A 17,882-nucleotide genomic window follows, 5' to 3' on the forward strand; every position below is an offset into this window, starting at 1 on the left:
ACCCTATTCTTTGGTCTTATTCTTCTTAATTAAAGCGCAGCGAGCGAGCGATCGGCATGTCTTATCTCCAAACCTCTTTTTGGTTTTCTTACATACCCACTCTCCTTTTTTTGTTCCGTACACACTTCACCTCTTGTCTTTGGTACTCTATATAGCTTGTAGTGTCACCATAATCGGTGACTACATACCAATCCATTTATAAAAGTTGATACTCCTTGGCTCTGGCCCTAAACATTTCGAGCTCCTTGTACGGAGTTTCTCGCCGATATGGATTAGCCAATGCTCCGAACCCATTCTTCCAGCTGCTGCTGTTGTTGACTCTATGCCTTTCAATCCTGCGTACAAAATCTCTTCTCTATAGCTATAAGCTCGTTTGTGAATTGTCTCCCATCTGAGCGGTGAGAGAATGACACTGGACAAGAGCACTTTCAACAGAAAAAGTACTGCTGAACCGAGCTTGCTGTCCGCAAGTCAGGACAGAATCATGGACGCGAGCGAAGAACAACTCTTGGACACATTCTGGGAATGTTGAAACTGTTTTTTATCTTGTGCTGAATGTGTTTTGCTATAAAGAAGCATTATTTAACAGACTCCATTTCAGGACCTCTGCCCGCTAGGTCTCTAGCAATCATCATCTCAGACCTTGAGAGTCCCAGATTAGTAGCATACTCGCCGAACGTAACCACAATCTCATGCAGGCCATCACCCAAACCCTTCAACAACTCTTCGACCTCAGGGACTTGACGATTGCCGTCAAAATCCATATCTGTCCAATGCGGAGGTAGGTTTCGGATGAAGATTTGAATCTGTTGTGTGGTGATGATCAGAGTGCGGACGATGGTTGAGATGTCTTTTTGCACTTGGCCGAGGTTGTCTTCTTTCAGACTGGCGACTGCGAGGCCGCAGACAGCATTTATGGCATTGGTGATGATGGCACCAGTGCTGTAAGGGACACCAAAGACAACTGCGTTGACGCGACGGGCAAAGGATTGACGGAACGGCATGCCGATTGGCGTTCTGATGAGCCAAGAGATCAGCCCGTTGGCATTGTTGACCATGCCGGCGCGACCGAGCTGTTCCTGTTGCTCCTTGGTCAAGATACGATCAGCACCATATTCGAGCAGCTTCTGTGCTCGAGGACTGACGGGATTCGTAGAGCCGTGAGACTGGCCGTAAGATCTGGCGACCAGACCGACAGAAGTCTCGAAGGCCTGCAGGCCAGTTGAGGGTGGTGCTGGTGCCATGAAGATGACGTCCTCTCTGACAGGGCGCGATGAGATCTTGGGAAGGGTTTGTATTGGCTGAGGGGGTTGTTCAGGCGTGTGGGCAATAGCGCCTTGCGAGTCCTGGATGCGCTGGATGACGGACTGAATTTCGATCAAACAAGTGCCAGAGACTTGAGACCAGGTAGATCCACCCTTTCTGTCAAGCTCAGTGAACAGAGTCTTTCTACGTTCCTCGAATTTTCTAGTGATCATGGCAAGTTCCCAGAAAGCCATGGTCTTGGGAATCTCTTTCTTTGCCTTTAGACCAGCAAGTAAACTACCGTTAGGATCTTTCGAATCGGCGGTCAGAGGCTTGTTCTTCTTGACGGGTTCTTGAGAAGTGTAAATGGTGAATGCACGGTTGGATAGCTCCCACAAGGCGACCAGAAGCGTCGAAGACCAGAGGAAGCGCGCAATGAGAGAGAAGGGGTCGGTAAGACCTGCAGGCCTTGTCGACTTGGGCAAAAAGAAGAGAGTACGGCCAATCTTGAAGGTCAGAGACCATGCGAGATTCCTCCAGAGGGCGAAATAGAAGAAAGGACCAAACAAGCAGGTAAGACTGACCAGCTTGGCAGTGTGGGCGACGATGTTCTTAAACTCGTCTCTGAGCTGCACGAGCGGCGAGTTCTTGGTTGGAGACTGCGGCAGGCGGATCAAGTCGTAGTCTTTGTAGAGATGGATGGCAGACTGAGCTAGAGCGAGGAACAAGAACTGAGAGCGGAGAAGAATGGGACGCTCGTTCAATTTGGGACGTTCGTACGATCTACAAGAGTCAGGTTAGGACAAGCAAAGCAGGAGGTTGGGGAAGACAACGTACCTGCCAGGGTCGATAGATGCGAGATTGGCATCTTTGGCGGTGGAGAAGATGTAGAGTTCTACATAGAGGAAGGCCGAGAGAGTGTACCAGAAGCATGTGAGGATGGTGTTCTTGGATACGAGGTAGTTCCAGAAAGACTCAAAGGTCGAGATGGAGGTTCGTGGGCCAAAGTGTAGTTGGGCAACTCGGAGGACAAAGATGGAGAGCGATGAGATGAAGAGGAAGAGGGTGCGGATACCAGCAGGGCCGAGAGGGAACCAGGACCAGAACAGGCCAGGACTAGCCAAGGGAATCGAGATGAGCCAGCATGCTGCAAGAGCGAGCAGAGCAGCACTAGTGAATCTTGTGTGCAAGGAGGGCGTCAGGAAGTCGCGGTATGGACGGGCGGTAGGCACCGCCTTGACAGGGGCCGGCGGGTTCATGTCAGCGCACACCAACGCGACCTTGGACTTTGTTGATGGGAGCTCTTGCCAGAACAAAACACAAAAGAGAAGCTGCACATGCCGCCAAGCAACGACCGTTTCGCTCCCGTACGTCACCCTCGCGCCTGCCTCGACTCTCTCCGCATTCCGCAACTCGACGTGCAACCATCTCAGGCACCCGCTTTACCACCACTCTCATACATAGACCGCCATGTCGTTCCAGGACTCTCCCAATCTCGAAGGCAAGATGGAGCCTTACCCGCCGTCCGCTTGAGCGTCCACACTAACACGCGCATAGCCCAGCCTACCACATGGCGCCGCTCCGACGACCCCGAGTACCAGGATGATCCAGAGTTCAACGCCTTCACTACCGACCTTTCTGATCGCCTCTTTTCCCTTACTGCAAACATCTCGCGTCTTTCCAGCCAGGTCGCTCTACTCGGTACCAAGCGCGAGACGGACCGCGTGCGCGAGCGTGTCCAGGACCTGCTCGAAGAGACGTCGGCAAGCTTCAAAGACATTGGCGATGGCTTGAAGAAGGTCCAGGCATGGCACGACTTGGGCGTATGTCCACCTCCTTCTGAAACCCTCTGCCATCCCACTAACACATGAGCAGCCCGCCCAAAAGTACACCCAAGGCAAACTGAACCAGGAATTCAAAGCTTCCCTCACCGAATTCCAATCTCTGCAACGAACTGCTCTCGAGAAACAACGCGCCTCTGCCACCGCTGCCCGTACCGCCCTCGAAGAGTCTGGCTCGCCGACTGTTGAACGCTCGCAACAGCAATTACAACAGCAGCAGCAACAAGAACAACTCCGCCTAGCCGACCAGTCCGACGTTGACTTTCAAGAATCCTTGATCGTCGAGCGCGAGGCTGAGATACGCAACATCGAACAGTCCGTGGGCGAACTTAACGAGTTGTTCAGGGATGTCGCGCATATGGTCCACGACCAAGGCGGTCAGCTCGACATCATCTCTAATAATGTCACCAGCACCAGAGATGACACCCAGGGCGCTGACCGCGAGTTGCGCACCGCCAGCAGACACCAGAAGAATGCCAGGAACAAGATGTGCTGTCTCTTGTTGATCCTGGCTGTCATCCTGACTGTTGTCATTGTTGCTGCTGTTTCTGGTTAGATCTGCTGTCGCCCACTAGACCTCTTTCCCTGTCCTACCTCTCTGATCGCTCGCCCTTTCTCTTCGCGGACCCCTCGCCGCATCTCTATATACCCCTCCTCTTGTTCTGGTCTCTTCTTGTCGTCTGTACATACAATCACAACATCGCAATCTTTTCCCACGAAAGACAGTCTTTCTTGGCTGCCCTTTATGCTTTCCGTATTCCCGAACTCCTGCTGTTTTGAGAAAATGGTCTTGTCGAGTACGCAAGCCGCAGTGATCTACATACTATGTATAATGTTCCCTCGACTATGAACTTTGACCCCCACGCGAAGCAACAAGAAGTGACAAAGGCTCCTCTCGTCCCGCGTAACGTCGTATTCCACATGGGATTTCTGACTTTGAACCCGCAAAACGGTTTCAAAACCTGTTCGTTCATGCGGAATCGCACGTGGTCTTTTTGCTAGCTTTGAAGTGTAATCTGTATATCTTCGGCCGTACACAAAACTCACACGGTGCAGCAGACTGTCAAATCAGAGTGATCGCGGAGTAATTGCATGCGAAGTTGAGAACGAAACACGGATTCGCATCCTCGGCAGTTTGTGTGGTCCATGCTGATGACAGGCTGGGAGAGCGCTTTGTAGTGCCAGATACAGGCTCGAACAAGCAGCGGTTATGGTTTGTTAGTTGAGTTTTGATGTAAGGGCTGTCTTGTGTGGAATATACTAGTAGGCTGTGTTCGTATCGACTGGTGAGAGCATCAGTGGAATTGATATTACTTTTGCTGTTCGAAAGTGTGTAGGGAGGATCAATCGATACCTTCTACAACGATGGGCCTCCTGACATTGATGGTCTTAACCAACGGCAATACAAGACATGCTTCATCCTTCGCCATATTCAAATATAAAGCAATGCGTTGTAGGTATATGACGAAACTGCTCATGTGTTATACCGCAGCGAATCATACCGCTCGCAACACTCGCTAGATACAACACGACAACAAAGCCCTATCAACCAACCAACGAACGGCAGTTGATATGAGCTTCTGACAGCGGTAAGCAAGTGGTATAGCCCCACGTACGAGCGTTCCTTTCTGCGAGACACGATATAGCTATATCCCTGCCTATACTATCACTCTACCTTGTCCAGGCACACTCCTTTGCACCAGTGAGGAAGGTCCAATGTCGAGCCCTTATCAATACTATGCTCTTCATGAAAAAGGCAACTGTGCTCGTGACTTATCTTTCTGTTTCACCGCCTGTTTTGCATACCCCTGTTGCAAGGGAGCAAGTGATAGACAAGACACCATGATTCATGGAGCGAGCAGATCATGAAAGTGAAGCGCAAGCACCAAAGAGAAAACCAACGAACCTCGGGAATGTCTTTTCCATGTTGATCGGGATCCCACCACCACCACACCCACATGTCACTCACTCCACCTTCTTCTGCTGCTGCGGCGAAACGCAATATATCTGAAACGAATGCAAAAATGTAACCACGTTATTGGGTGGGTTGTGGTGGCCGCCGCCGCCGCCGCCCCCAATCATGCAGAAAGGAACGGTCTGAAGTTCAGCTCACCGCCCGGATAAAGGGCTTCCTCGGCTGAAACATACCACACTGATAAGCAACTTCAGCTTCAATGTTGTTTGTAGTCCTGGCTGAGCGTCTGAGCACATGTCTGGAAAACGAAGATGTCGTCGCATTATTGGTGCAAATCATAAAAGAAAACGAGGCCCCCGAGAAACCCCGAACAAGATCTGCTTTTGTGTTTCTTTTTTTGTTCTTTGCCGGCACACGCGATGATGTGGTTCGTTATCGGGGGCGTTTTTCTTTGCTCCAAGTTGGTCGTTTCGTGGTTGATGTGCTTTATCAGTTTTCGGAGGCACCTAAAGAGCAAAACGATCGTCTGGCTCTGTTCCAATCCTTCTTGCATGTTGCATGAATCGTTTTGTTTGGGTCGTGGAAAAATGGAATCGTCACTGTGCTGTGCTTCCTTTGCAAGTCTTTGTCGATCAATGTTTGGCTTTTGCGGAATTGGTCCGTTGCAATGGTCAAATGAGAGCAAGAGTGATTCAAGCTTTGCAGAGAGGATCGTTTTGTTTGATTTTGCCTCTCGATGGTGAAAGTGATGCTGCCGTTACGCGCATCATCTAGTGTTTCGTTCTTTCTTGCTGCGCGATGCTCGCATCATGCGTGGTCGGTTTGGCTTGCATCTTGTTGTCTCGGCAAGCACCCTTCTCTCGCGTATGCTCACGTTGTTCCGCACTGCATGTTGCATTCCTGCAGCATGTATGCGCTTCGCCAGGCTGTATATTGCATACGTACATGTGGCATTCGCATGCGCGTCAAGCGTGCCATTCTTCAGGAACCGACTTTTTGGTCGGATCGTGAGCAGAATGATTGTCAAACGTGTTGCCGATCAAGACGAGCGGATAGAACGGCTACTGCGGGAATAGCAAAGAAACACCGAGTGGTGGTTGATAAAGAAACTCGGGATGATCGCAAAAAAAGATTGAGCAACAGAAACGACAAATGCGCGACACGCGGCTGAGAATGTGGCCGATCACATGGAGGGGAGAGGTAATGAGTGGGTGGCAGAAGAAATTGAGTGTCTGAGAGCCATGATTCGCACAACAACTCGTTCTGCTTCACCATGCTTGCCTTGCTTGCATACATTGGTTTGGGCACGCACCCTGACCAGATATTTTTCGATTTCGACGCACCCTTTCTTGAAACTTTCGGCGCCTCATGAGCATGACTGCAGCGCAGTACTCTGTGCCGTCAGAGATAGATGGAACATTAAGCCTCCGAACATCCATAATGTGGACGAGGCCGTCTGCAACTGCTTCTGCGTCTTCATGGCCCAGATTCGGTTCATACGGAAGCTTCAGGTAAGCCCTCGATTGTATCCAAGATGTTGAACCAATGACCATGAATATCATACACTGCAACATCTTCAACCGAACCGGCAAGCAACAAATCGAATCAGAATATGTTGACAAGACAAACACAGAAGACGACGGTGGCTGCAGGTGTTGAGAGAATGTGTGGAAATTTGGGAAGCCCTCCCCGGATGGGCGCCTCCATTCTCGCCTGTTGCAACTCTAAAAGGAGCGCTCGAAGCTCCGTAGAACAGGGATGGAAGCTTTTGCGACTCACGTCAGAACTTCTAGAACAGAAGCCAAACTCGCGAGACCGAAATGAGGTGAGAAGCAAAAATTCTTCCCCTGCTATATTGGACGGTGATGTCAAAGTGGTTGGGCCTTTTGTGGCTGCGGGCTTGATATTCGGACGTTGCTGTTGTATCTTCCAAAGGCTTCGGCTCTTGTTCTAGTCAATTTCCTCTTCTGCTTTAGTCCCAATATGCTCGCTGTTTGCCCGGACCGCTCGGTTCCGATTCACGAGCTCGTGGTTAGAGTTTTGCGCAGTTTGAGTAAGAAAAAAACACTTCTCGAAACCGACAATTCTGATTGCGATGACCGCGAGGCAAATCCGAAGCGCGACCGGGGAATTGTTACTCACTGGAAGGCGGTCTGCCACGCATTGACTCCCTTGATACCATACCATCCACTGTTGTGTCATCAGTGAGCACGAGTCGCAGCCTCGCACTGCGGACAAACGCCGAACGAACTGTGCCAAGGCATACCACACGATTGCCACGTGGAAAGCTTCCCGCATGCAAGCCACATGCGTGTTTGGCCTCTTCGAGACCCTCTTCTCATCTCACCTCGGGTTACCGCTCGGTTTTGGAGATGCTCGACATGACTCTCAGGTCGACGCAAACCAGTGAGACGACTCAGCGACGTGCTTAGTATGATCGACGATTAGCGGTAAGCAGTGACAGACATACTATCCCTCTGCTATCGCCCACGTGCTGGCTCAGACCGGGGTCAAAGCACGGTGCTTGCTCGGAGCGTTCTGTCGACATGATGTTAGCAACGCGGAAGTAGAGACGCGAGTTGCGAATCTTTCACCCTTGATTCCGATCGTGGTTGGAAACGAGCGTCTGCCCTACGGAGCCGCCGCTCTCTAAATTCCAACTTACCCGCTTCCGGCCCAGCTTCCGAATTGTTCTCCAAGGAGATGCTGTGCAAAGAAAGACTGGGTTTCAACGGTCGGTGAGAATACTCAGCCGACAAAGATTCCGAGCGCAGGAGCTTCAACAGCTTGACTGATGATTGGTCAAGCGTCGGTTCCCAAACGCTTGCTGCTCAGCAAAGATTGATTTGGCTTTTGGTTTTAGGTAGAAGAGCTGCCTCGGAGACATGTTTAGGCGTTGCCCGATGACCTACCTAGCACAAAGAGGGCAGTTTACTGCGACAGTGTGGTCGTACAGCAGGGCAAGCTCCGGAGCTTGGCCTGCTGGTGTCAGCATTTTCGAATGGGTGGTATCAGCCACAGCGACCAACGCTTGGAGTGTAGGAGCCAGATTCAGATCTCTTTGTGACGAAAAGGACAAATTGCACATGCAGATCTCCGCCTGTCAACCGTGTGATCTTCACGGAACAACCAATTCTCTGGATATGTCCCCATCGCGTGGCATTAGTGCTCGTGATCCTGCAGCTGCGCGATTTGAAATGATAGCCAGGATTCAGGACCAGCATGTTGTTGACTTGTCGCTTCGATGAACCCCAGAGGGAAAGCTGCCAGGGTGGGTTTCCTACTGCACAGTGCACCCCAGTGAGCAGAGCTCTCCCCACGTTCATTTTCCGAGCCTGCCCGCTTCGTGACTGATCACATTTCCCTGTGTTGTCAACAACATGGCCGCGGCCCGCCGGCCTCAGCTTCCGTTGGATACGCTCTCGGCAATGCGCTTACGCTTTGATCTCTAACCACCGGCAGTGCCACATGGACACGATCTACCCAAACTCTGTATCTTCTCTTGCAACATATGAATACGTACAGCGTTAACCAGATTAGACTGCTCATCGGTCAGCAGGAAGAAAAAGACATACAAGCATTCCCTTGGACCGAAAGATGGAACCAAATCTAAGCTTAGATGCGCCCTATGAGCTCGTCATAGTATTCTCACACCCGCGATATTGAATGGCGCGCAGGGCAGCACCCGAATCGAGCGGTCATGCCCGCAGCTGATGGCACATACGAGAGCCATGTCAGTCCTGTCGGACGATGGAAAACGCTCATCGACGCCCGAGGCAAGCCGCCAGCAAGGGGAAAATCGTTTTCCAACAGTTGATGATCTCGGCAAAGAATGGTACACCTAGATCAGGTAACCATCCAGGAGAGTGTACATGGGTACATGGATATGCTGAGAACCATCTCTAGGTCAATCGAGATCCACATGTGTCGTTTGCTGTGCGCCTGTAAGGACGATTGGCATCTGCGTCCGTATTTTATTTTCTAGGGGATTGGGCCGTATGGGGACATGAGAGGTTAGTGCGGCCGTCGAGTCAGTGTTGGAGATAGGAAAGGGTAACGAAGCGGAGTCTTTCCGTGAGGCTGTTGACTCCATCTTGGCCGTCATCTCAACGGTGCTTTGTTGGTGATGGTGGCTTTTCTGTACACGACGAGACAGGGTTGGCAGAAGCACACAAGTGAATCGAGGAAGGCGTGGAAGCCGTCTCACGCACACCGCACATGGCGCATGAAACCAGAGAAGCAGGCAGCTCTACGAAGATCCCTGCCCCGAGAAGACAGGAATCTTTGATCGGCGTCTGCAACACGCTAAGCGACACGTGCATGTGGGAACCTTTTTCTCACACGAATCAAGCAAATCAGGCGGGCTGCAGGCGTGGCGGATGACTCAAAACGCCATACGATCTAGTGAGGGATGGCTACATGCGTACTGTAGACATGGGATGCGCAGGAGGGCGGAACAAACAGCGAACTCGCACGATCGACAGGCGAAGAAAAGCACACGAATATCCGTGAGGCAAACGATGCTGTCAAGGAGGAAAAGGCGAGCGAGATACGTGCGTAGGGCCGAGTGGCCAGGCAGGCACGGTGCATGGGAGGGCAGAATTAGCTGTAGCCGTTTGGAAAACATTTGGTGTTAGTGGGCAACGGGTGAATAATGAACAATAGTTGGTGAAGCATTGCGCACGAGGTAGCGTGGCCGCCCCTCTGAGCTGGTCCAACGGCGCTATCCACAGAAAGGGGAAGGTTGATCAAACCCCTGCTACCACGCGAGCAGGGCGCCGGCTAGCTGATCTCATGGCTCCGAAAATTGACACATGAAGCGGCGCTGGTGGAATTCTTAGCTCGGGCTAGCATGGTCGTACCCACAGTACTTGAAACTTGAAAGGCCTTACGATATCCAGGCCACCGAGCCGTGCAATGCCTCATCCAACCCCGTCCAGCACTTGTCCTCCTGCATCCACCGTCCTCGCGTCTCTCCAGCAGCCCTCGCCGTCGCCAGTCCTGCCCCCCGTGCCCGACGAGCTGTGTCTAGGTCAAGATTCGCTTTCGCCACGTGAATATCAGCGAACCAAGCACGACAGCCTTACCACAGAAGACTCGGCGAGCCGATCTGCCGGCGTCATAACCAACTCGCTCCCCCATCCCGGCTCATCATCCGCTGCTGCTGCTGCTGCTGCTGCTGCGTCTCCGCGTCAGCCCTCACAGCATCTTCGCTTGACCTCGCTGGGCCGTATCGCTCCTACTGCTGCGAGCGACTCTCTCGAATCCCCCACACGCGCTTCCCCCCGCCTGTCCCAGGAGTCGCTGTCTTCGCTCGACTACCACCCCCGCCGCCCCGGCCTCGACGACAAGCGAATCTCGCTAAACACCTTTCTCTCGGCCACCACTCCTCCCTGGGCTGTACAGGAAATCAACAATCGACAGAAGATGCATCAAACCTCGTCCCGTCTGCTGCGTCAGACTGACGATGACCGTCCATTCACAAGAGTAAGTCCATCTGCCAATGTTTCGCCGTCTTCCCTAGCTCACCCCGAATCTCTGCAGGATCTGAAGGATCTCTTCTCGACATTGATGGTCAGTCTGCCTCTGACCCCTCATCGCGTCCGTTTCACCAAGGTCGAGCACACCTTTACCACCGATGAAGCTCTGACCAACCTTGGATCGCTCAAATTCTCCCAATCCAACCGCATGCCCGACCCCAAAGACCCCTCCAGAATCGTCACCACTACGACAACCACCACCTTCTCCATGGCCAAGGAGATGGCCCGCACCGTCTGCAACAGATTCTGCGAAGCAAGATTCGTCGAGTCACTGGATGGCAAGACAGACTTCAGCTCGAGGAGTTCCGTGTGGCAGTTGACCCCCAAGGGCATGCGTGTTCTCACTCGCTTCTGCCAGCGTAACGGCATCCACCAACGCCACGTCAATGAGCTGCTGGATTCGGCTCGCAATACCATGCAACTCGTCATCCTCGAACGCGTGCCCGAGAACGACAACATCAACATCGACCGCGGCACCATTGAGGTTGTTTTCAGAAGATTCTGTGGTGAAGAAGGCCCCAACCTCAAGAGCACTGCCACTGCCGATTCCGAGTCGATACATGACTACGCAACTGGCCTGGTCGGCGTGCACATGATGAGATCGCGCAAGCAGTTCGAGAAGGATACCCCCTACATGTTCACCGGCAAGTCGGCCCTCGATTGGCTCATGGACTGCTGCATGGTTGTGAACAGAAAGGAGGCGTGTGACATTGCCCAGCAATTCATGGTACATCAATTGATTGTTAACTTGACCGAAGAGCGTAACTCGCCCGCTGCCTCGCGCTGGTCACCCCTGAAGACAGCGCATTACGGCGTCACTGACAAGGGAATGAGAATCGCTGGCTGGGTCAGAAGTCCCAATGGATCCATTAACGGAGAGCCCGTCGTAGTCAAGCTCCCCCCCGGTGTTGCTCGCGACTCCAACACGACCAGAATGTCACAAATCATCCACGACCCCGCCCAGCGCCTAGTCTTCCGCGAGTTCCTCCAAGAAACCCACTGCGAGGAAAACCTCACGTTCTATCTCGAAGTTAGAAGCTTCTTGCTAGATTACAACTCTGCCAAGCGCTCAGTTCCTGCCCCTCGTCTCGATCTCATCCGCGAGACCCTGGCTTCGGCATACAGTAAGCTCATCTCACTGGTATCTTGTCAACTAAAGCTAACCCTTGTCCAGGCTTGTACAATGCTTTCCTTGCTCCCGGTTCGCCATGCGAGCTCAACATTGACCACAACCTGCGTAATGCGCTTGCTAGCCGCATGACCCGTGCTGTAGGAGAAGACACCGAGATGATTACTAGCTTGGATGAAGTTGCCACTCTGTTCGACCAGGCCCAGACCAGCGTCTTCAAGCTCATGGCCAGCGTGAGTCCTGCAACACCTGCTCGTGAAAGTAACCAAGGCTGACCCACCATCAGGATTCTGTCCCGAAGTTCAGCAGAGACCCCAAGTACATCAGAATGCTCGAGAACCGCACAAACTACGATCAGATGAACGCAGCCTTCTCCGCCGCCTCAGTGTCGTAAAAGACGCTGACTGGCATCGACCATATCTAAATAATCCCCATCTTGCCACTTTCGATACCAATTTTCCCACCCATCCTGGGTCACACCAGAAAAGCGGCCGTCTCGGGAAGACGAAATCTGGCGAGACGACGTAATCATCTCGTCGCACATAGACACGACGCAATCCGAGCCCCAAAGTATCTCTCACAATGACGCCGTACACAATGAGGCGTGTCAGCCTTGGAAATGATTTTTCTCCGACAACAACTCTGGATAATCCTATCAACAAATGGCGCGGCGGATTGCTTCGTGTGGCCCGTCTTTCGAAAGCCGTGGGTCATAGCCCACGCTGTATTCATTTCTGGTATTTCGATTCTGAATAAAGGCATCACAGGCGTCTCAGGGTGCATAGCAGATCGGCGTTTTTTTCTTCTGCTTTTGTTTTTGGAAACATGGGGGATGACAAGTAATTTGAGGTTGCTTTTTCATTCTCGCACAGATGGACTTTTCATTCTTCTATTTGGTTCATTTCTTATTTCATTTGCTATGCTTGCATTTCGACCTGGCTCGCGGCGGCAGCAGAGAGAATGGCGGCACTTTGACGACTCAGCGATTGCAAGGAGGACACGTCTGAAGGAAGGACATTGATGCAAGCACGAAGCTGCGTGAAGGACTGTAGAAGTAACAATAGCATGACACGTCTATGAAGACTGCTTATCTCACTATCATGTGCTTGTGTTATAAGAAGAGATGTCAAGAGTGATGTGAACGGCTAGACGGTAAAGAGGAGGCGCAACAAGGTTCCAGTTCGGGTTTGCGAGTGGCTGCCACGCTTCTTTGAGCACGCTTTGGGCGCGTTTCCAACGCGTCTTCCGGCTTGAATCATTGTCAACAGTAATATCGAAACAAGCAAACTTGCAGTCTTGTAATAATAACAAAAGCGCATTGGTGACAGCTGCAACTGCTACTTCCAGAAGACATCATCGGCTATAGCACAAGTCATGGGCGTCCCGCCGGGTGTAGGTCCCTTGGTCTAACGAATGTTTTGCACAAGACATTTTCCTCTAACGCGGTCCACAGTCGCAGGCAGCTCCACTTCCGAGCAATCTGCCCTTTCGACTCGTCTCCAAGACGATCGGATCCGGCGCATATGCAGCGTGTGTACTCGACATGTGTCTTGATTACGAGTCAGCCGCTGACAGATGACAGTATTCGCAAGGCAGTACCCAAGGACAAGCCGAAACCCGTCATCGCCGTCAAGTTCATCAACAAAGAGCATGCCTTCAAGGTAGGCCGATTGCGGCCCAAGCAGATTGAGCTCGAGATCAGTTTGCATGGACAGGTGTCGGGCCACGCCAACATTATCCGCTTCTTGTCGCACGGCGACGACCAATCATGGATCTGGATTGCCATGGAGCTGGCCGAGGGCGGCGACTTGTTTGACAAAATCGAGGCCGACGAGGGAGTAGGTCAAGACATTGCCCACTTTTACTTCAAGCAGCTCGTCAATGCCATCGCCTGGTGCCATGGCAAGGGTGTCGCCCACAGAGACATCAAGCCCGAGAACATGCTGCTGACGGCCAACGGTGACCTGAAGCTGGCAGACTTTGGCCTTGCTACGGCCTTCCTCAACCCCAAGACTGGAGACTCCAAGATGTGCGGCCTGGTATGCGGCAGTCCACCGTACATCGCCCCCGAGATCATCCAGGTCGGTTACGCGAATCAAAAGAGGAAGCATGGCGAGGGAAAGTTTGGCTACAACCCCAACCTCTCAGACATCTGGAGTTGTGCCATTGTGCTGTTTGTGCTGTTGGTAGGCAACACGCCTTGGGACCAGCCCGAGCCGCAAAAGAGCGACGAGTTCTACCATTTCTGCGAGACACAAGGCCGTCCCGAAGACGAGCTCTGGGACAAGATACCCTCGGAAGCCTTGAGTCTGCTTCGAGGCATGCTCAAGGTCGACGTCACGGAGCGCTTCAAGCTGAACGACATCCGCATCCATTCATGGTACACGCGTCCGAACAAATTCATGAACTCCAAAGGCACCGTCTCGGACTCGGTCGGCCTGGCCACCAACATGATCGAACGCCTGCACATTGACTTCACCACCGTATCCGACTCACAAAGTCAACCGCAACCCAAACAAGTCGAATCACAACCTGCACCCGCCCTCATGTCTACACAACCCGTCACCCCAGCATTCGACCAACCCTTTGACTGGGAAGCTCCGCCACGACTGGCAGGCCTCACAGCTTCCCAACCAGTAACCGCACACGACTCTTCTCGTGTCGCCATGACTCACGACCTCATCGCCGCCCAGCTCTCGCAAGAACCGCACATGACCCAGTTCAGCCAAAGCCATAACGTCCCTCTGTCCCTAACGCAAAATGCCCGCCGCTTCCGCGATATCGTGCCCGCGCAATCGCTCGCTCGCTTCTACTCATACCAAGCTTTGCCTCAGCTGCTGGGCACCATTCGCAGCGCTCTGCATACACTCAATGTACCCATTCCTGCCGCTGCAGCTGCCGACGACAAGGCGAAGCAAGCCCATGTTCGTATCCGCATGGTCGACGGCCGCAAGCAAGGACTCAGCGGCAATGTAGTGCTCGAGTCTATCGCCGAAGATGGTCTTGTGGAAGTCAGATTCGTCAAGGCAAAGGGCGATCCACTTGAGTGGCGTAGATTATTCAAGAGGGTTGCCGTGCTCTGCCGGGATGCGATTCTCATGCCTAGGGAGTAAGGGATTTTTGCTGCCGTGTCGACTTGCCCTCTTCTGGTTATTTCTCCTTCTTCTCTTTCTCTTCTTTTCGCGTCTTTTCATGGCGAGCTTTACCTTTTTTTTCCCCCCCTCTTACACTACTTTCGGTTCTCTTCTTGGGGACCTGATCCCTCACAATTGGGTTCTTTCTCCAACTCCCTCTTGTTTGAGCAGGGGTTTTTATAATCATTTCACGCGCACCGTTGGAAAAAAGAGTCATGAGCACACTGATATTTTCGTTTCTTTCTTTCTTTCTTTTGGAGAAAGGTCAGCGATGGGGTTATTGGGTCTATTCTGTGGAGCAGAAGGTGGGAGAGGGATATCAATGTCCTGGGTTGGGGATACAGAGTTGGGAATTGAGGGGAAAACCGGAAAAATGGTATTATAATCCCCCTTTGGGTTCTCAATGTTCTAATTGTTTCTTTTGGGCCTTTCCAAGTTCTTAGTAATCTTGTCATTGCTAGTTGCTTTGTGAGGGATGTGGGTAAGTGCTAACGAGAGGCATATACCACCAAAAGGTAAGGAGGACACGCTACAAGGGCGATGTGTACAGAGGAAAGAGCACCAGTTGGAGGACCAAGGATCGAAGTGAACAGAGAGAGACTATGGTGCTTTAAGAGATATACTCGAGAGTCATTTCCCGCTAACGTTCTTCACAGCAACGTGCGGAGTCCATCCCCGACCCACCACGTATGGCAGGCTCATTCCAGTGGCCCCTCCTTGGATGGATGGGCCCTTCTTTGTCACACTTCGTGCGTATTCAGTGTTATCTCTTCCCTTTGATCAGCACTCCAGACAAAGGCTTCAGGTGCTGAGATTTAGTCTCCATCAACCACGGATTGGTCGCGACTCGTTCTCTCTAGCCTCATGCACACTCAGCATATCATCAATGTCCTGCTGTAAAATTGCAACCCCTCGTTTGTAAACAGCATTATACTCAAGTAAAAGGATTAGGTGGGAAGCGTCCCCCTTCCTCACTTTCAATCGCAGTTGGCGGCTGCATACTTAGCAACTCTCTCAAAGTTGCGCGCTCGATCTTAGTGCTCGGCTGATGTTGCAGATTCGTTCTGACTCTCTTCGCCTGTCGGTCTTCTGTAGAGACATCTGATTGTCGTGGTGTATTGCTTGGTGCAGCTTTCCGTAGTAAGTCTCCAATGCTGACGGGTGCTTCCACCATGATGGCTGATCGGCCGGGTTGAACGGGTCGGGTATGGAGAAGCGCTGGTCCATTGGCGGTCATCCAATTAGGTAGTATCATGTTTGAGTGTTGTGATTGTTGGTGAGAGTCATTGTGTGACGGTCGCCATTGTGTTGGTCTGTCTGATGCCTGAGGTGGCGGTGAACAGCCACCTGGTGAGAATGTCAAGTCGATCGGAGCTGGCGAGTGTGTGTTGTCTGTCGAGGTGGCGTGTTCGGCGCCGGCAGTTGGTCGAGTGAGGATGGCTCTGACTTGAGAAGCGATGTCGCCGGGTGGTGTGTCCCTAGGATATCGTTGTCGTTCCTGTCCCTCTAGTGTTGGATCCACAAGCTGTCGTGACGGTGCTGATTGATTTGGACGTCTGTAGTGTGCCAGCAAGTCCTCTCTGTCGACCGTGATATGAAGACTGTTCCTCTGAGACTCTTGGTGAGGATGTTCTGCCAATGCTGGCCAAGGCCTTGCACCACTCTTAGGTGGCCGTGCTTCCAAGGCATGTTTCCGTTTCCTGGTTTTGGATCCTAACCACGAAGGCGGATTACCGTCATTGAATTGGCTAGGTTGACCTTCTGCTTCCGAAGTAGGGTTTGCAGGCGCTTCAGACGCTGCTTCTTTGGCTGCCACCGCATCCGTAGGCTTTCTGAACTTCTTGCCTATGTAATACACTTCTCCGCAGGTAAAATGCTTGCCACCCGCATCCTCGAATTGCGGCAGTTCCTTCATACTCTGAAAGACCACAGCAGCCTTGGCATCAGGAGCCATCTGCCACATCTTATGATGAGCAATCTCCCTCAAGCCATCGCATCTGTGAGTCTGATCAACCAGATCCAAGTCGTGCGTATGATCTGGACATCTGTCATAGGGGCTGTTTCGATCAACGGTGTAGTTGAGGATTGTCTGTGTATCGCTTGCATAGTTGGCGACTACGCTCATGGTGAGGGGGCATGGTTTGTCTAGTGGTTGTCGGGTTGGTCGTGCTCGTATGCCTTTGCTGGCGGTGGGTGCTGCTTTCTCCTTGTGGAAAAGACATCGGTAGTATGTTCGTTGTGTGTTGAAGCGAGGTGAATATGCTCCGGCTTTTGCGTTGCTGTCTGATCGAGGTTATTAGCATTTGGTTGATTCGAGGGTTGATGATGATGCTGTAACATGATGATTGCGGTTTCGAGCATAAATTTTTGGACAAAACTACATGATATCGTGGAATAAAGAACAATTTCACAGAAATGATTAAACAGAGGCATGATCAAGTATGTATTCACGACGTCCCCTTTTGATACTTACACCAATTTGAGACCCACGGCTTTATTTCTTCGTACTCTTCTGGAGACAGAGTAACGGCTTCGTTAAGTTCGAACAAGACTTGTCGCCTTCGAGCAATGTCGAGAGGTATGGTTTCGATAATCATGTTGGCAGTTGGACGAAAGAGGAAAGAATATGACAGGAGGTCTTAATCGACCGGGGACTCTCGTGGTTGTTTAACTGCCCAAGTGGAGATTATGGTGGTCCGTGCTTCTCTGGTTCCTCACTCGATCAACTGACTTTCTTTCCTACTCAAGAACAAGTTCTATAAGCGTGTAGTTGCTTCTCGTGGAAGCAGCAGACCGAGAGAAGCATCTAACACACAGCAATGAAATGGAAACTACAACAACACGTGCTCCACAAAGACCAAGAACAATCCGCAAGCCAAGCTTCAACACGTGCAGATCGAGCAGTCACCAAGCACTTGCAAGAGAGAATATCGGTGAGAGAATTGTGCAACAGAAGCTTTCTGTACTTTGCTTTCCTTTCTACTATCTGATCCCCGAAGAATAAAGGGGGTTTGTTACAAACGACAAAAGATCTCGAGTAAAACGCCACGCCACAACCTTGCATGAACCCCAAACCCT

At 51.8% G+C, this 17,882-nt stretch overlaps 5 protein-coding genes across 5 annotated transcripts; 3 read left to right on the forward strand and 2 right to left on the reverse strand.

Moving 5' to 3' along the window:
• Positions 1–578: 578 nt before the first annotated feature.
• On the reverse strand, positions 579–2,504 carry M436DRAFT_41739 (uncharacterized protein; the record flags this gene model as incomplete). Its single annotated transcript, XM_013574123.1, has 2 exons — positions 579–2,028; positions 2,083–2,504. The coding sequence occupies 2 exons, from the start codon at positions 2,502–2,504 to the stop codon at positions 579–581; spliced, it is 1,872 nt and encodes a 623-aa protein (XP_013429577.1).
• Positions 2,505–2,715: 211 nt separating this feature from the next.
• On the forward strand, positions 2,716–3,642 carry M436DRAFT_70874 (t-SNARE; the record flags this gene model as incomplete). The annotated part of the gene is made up of 3 exons (XM_013574301.1): positions 2,716–2,746; positions 2,803–3,068; positions 3,121–3,642. 3 exons carry the CDS (start codon positions 2,716–2,718, stop codon positions 3,640–3,642), a joined length of 819 nt encoding a protein of 272 aa, XP_013429755.1.
• A 6,786-nt stretch (positions 3,643–10,428) lies between these two features.
• On the forward strand, positions 10,429–12,064 carry M436DRAFT_40838 (RGS-domain-containing protein; the record flags this gene model as incomplete). Its single annotated transcript, XM_013573961.1, has 4 exons — positions 10,429–10,488; positions 10,546–11,665; positions 11,716–11,903; positions 11,957–12,064. The coding sequence occupies 4 exons, from the start codon at positions 10,429–10,431 to the stop codon at positions 12,062–12,064; spliced, it is 1,476 nt and encodes a 491-aa protein (XP_013429415.1).
• Positions 12,065–13,044: 980 nt separating this feature from the next.
• M436DRAFT_61786 (kinase-like protein) lies at positions 13,045–14,783 on the forward strand (the record flags this gene model as incomplete). Its single annotated transcript, XM_013574223.1, has 3 exons — positions 13,045–13,062; positions 13,124–13,200; positions 13,253–14,783. The coding sequence occupies 3 exons, from the start codon at positions 13,045–13,047 to the stop codon at positions 14,781–14,783; spliced, it is 1,626 nt and encodes a 541-aa protein (XP_013429677.1).
• Positions 14,784–15,738: 955 nt separating this feature from the next.
• Positions 15,739–17,401, reverse strand: M436DRAFT_61787 (uncharacterized protein; the record flags this gene model as incomplete). The annotated part of the gene is made up of 2 exons (XM_013574224.1): positions 15,739–17,087; positions 17,278–17,401. The coding sequence occupies 2 exons, from the start codon at positions 17,399–17,401 to the stop codon at positions 15,739–15,741; spliced, it is 1,473 nt and encodes a 490-aa protein (XP_013429678.1).
• Positions 17,402–17,882: the final 481 nt, after the last annotated feature.

The sequence above is a fragment of the Aureobasidium namibiae genome (genome assembly GCF_000721765.1).
Source record: "Aureobasidium namibiae CBS 147.97 unplaced genomic scaffold scaffold_4, whole genome shotgun sequence".
Lineage (NCBI taxonomy): Eukaryota > Fungi > Ascomycota > Dothideomycetes > Dothideales > Saccotheciaceae > Aureobasidium > Aureobasidium namibiae.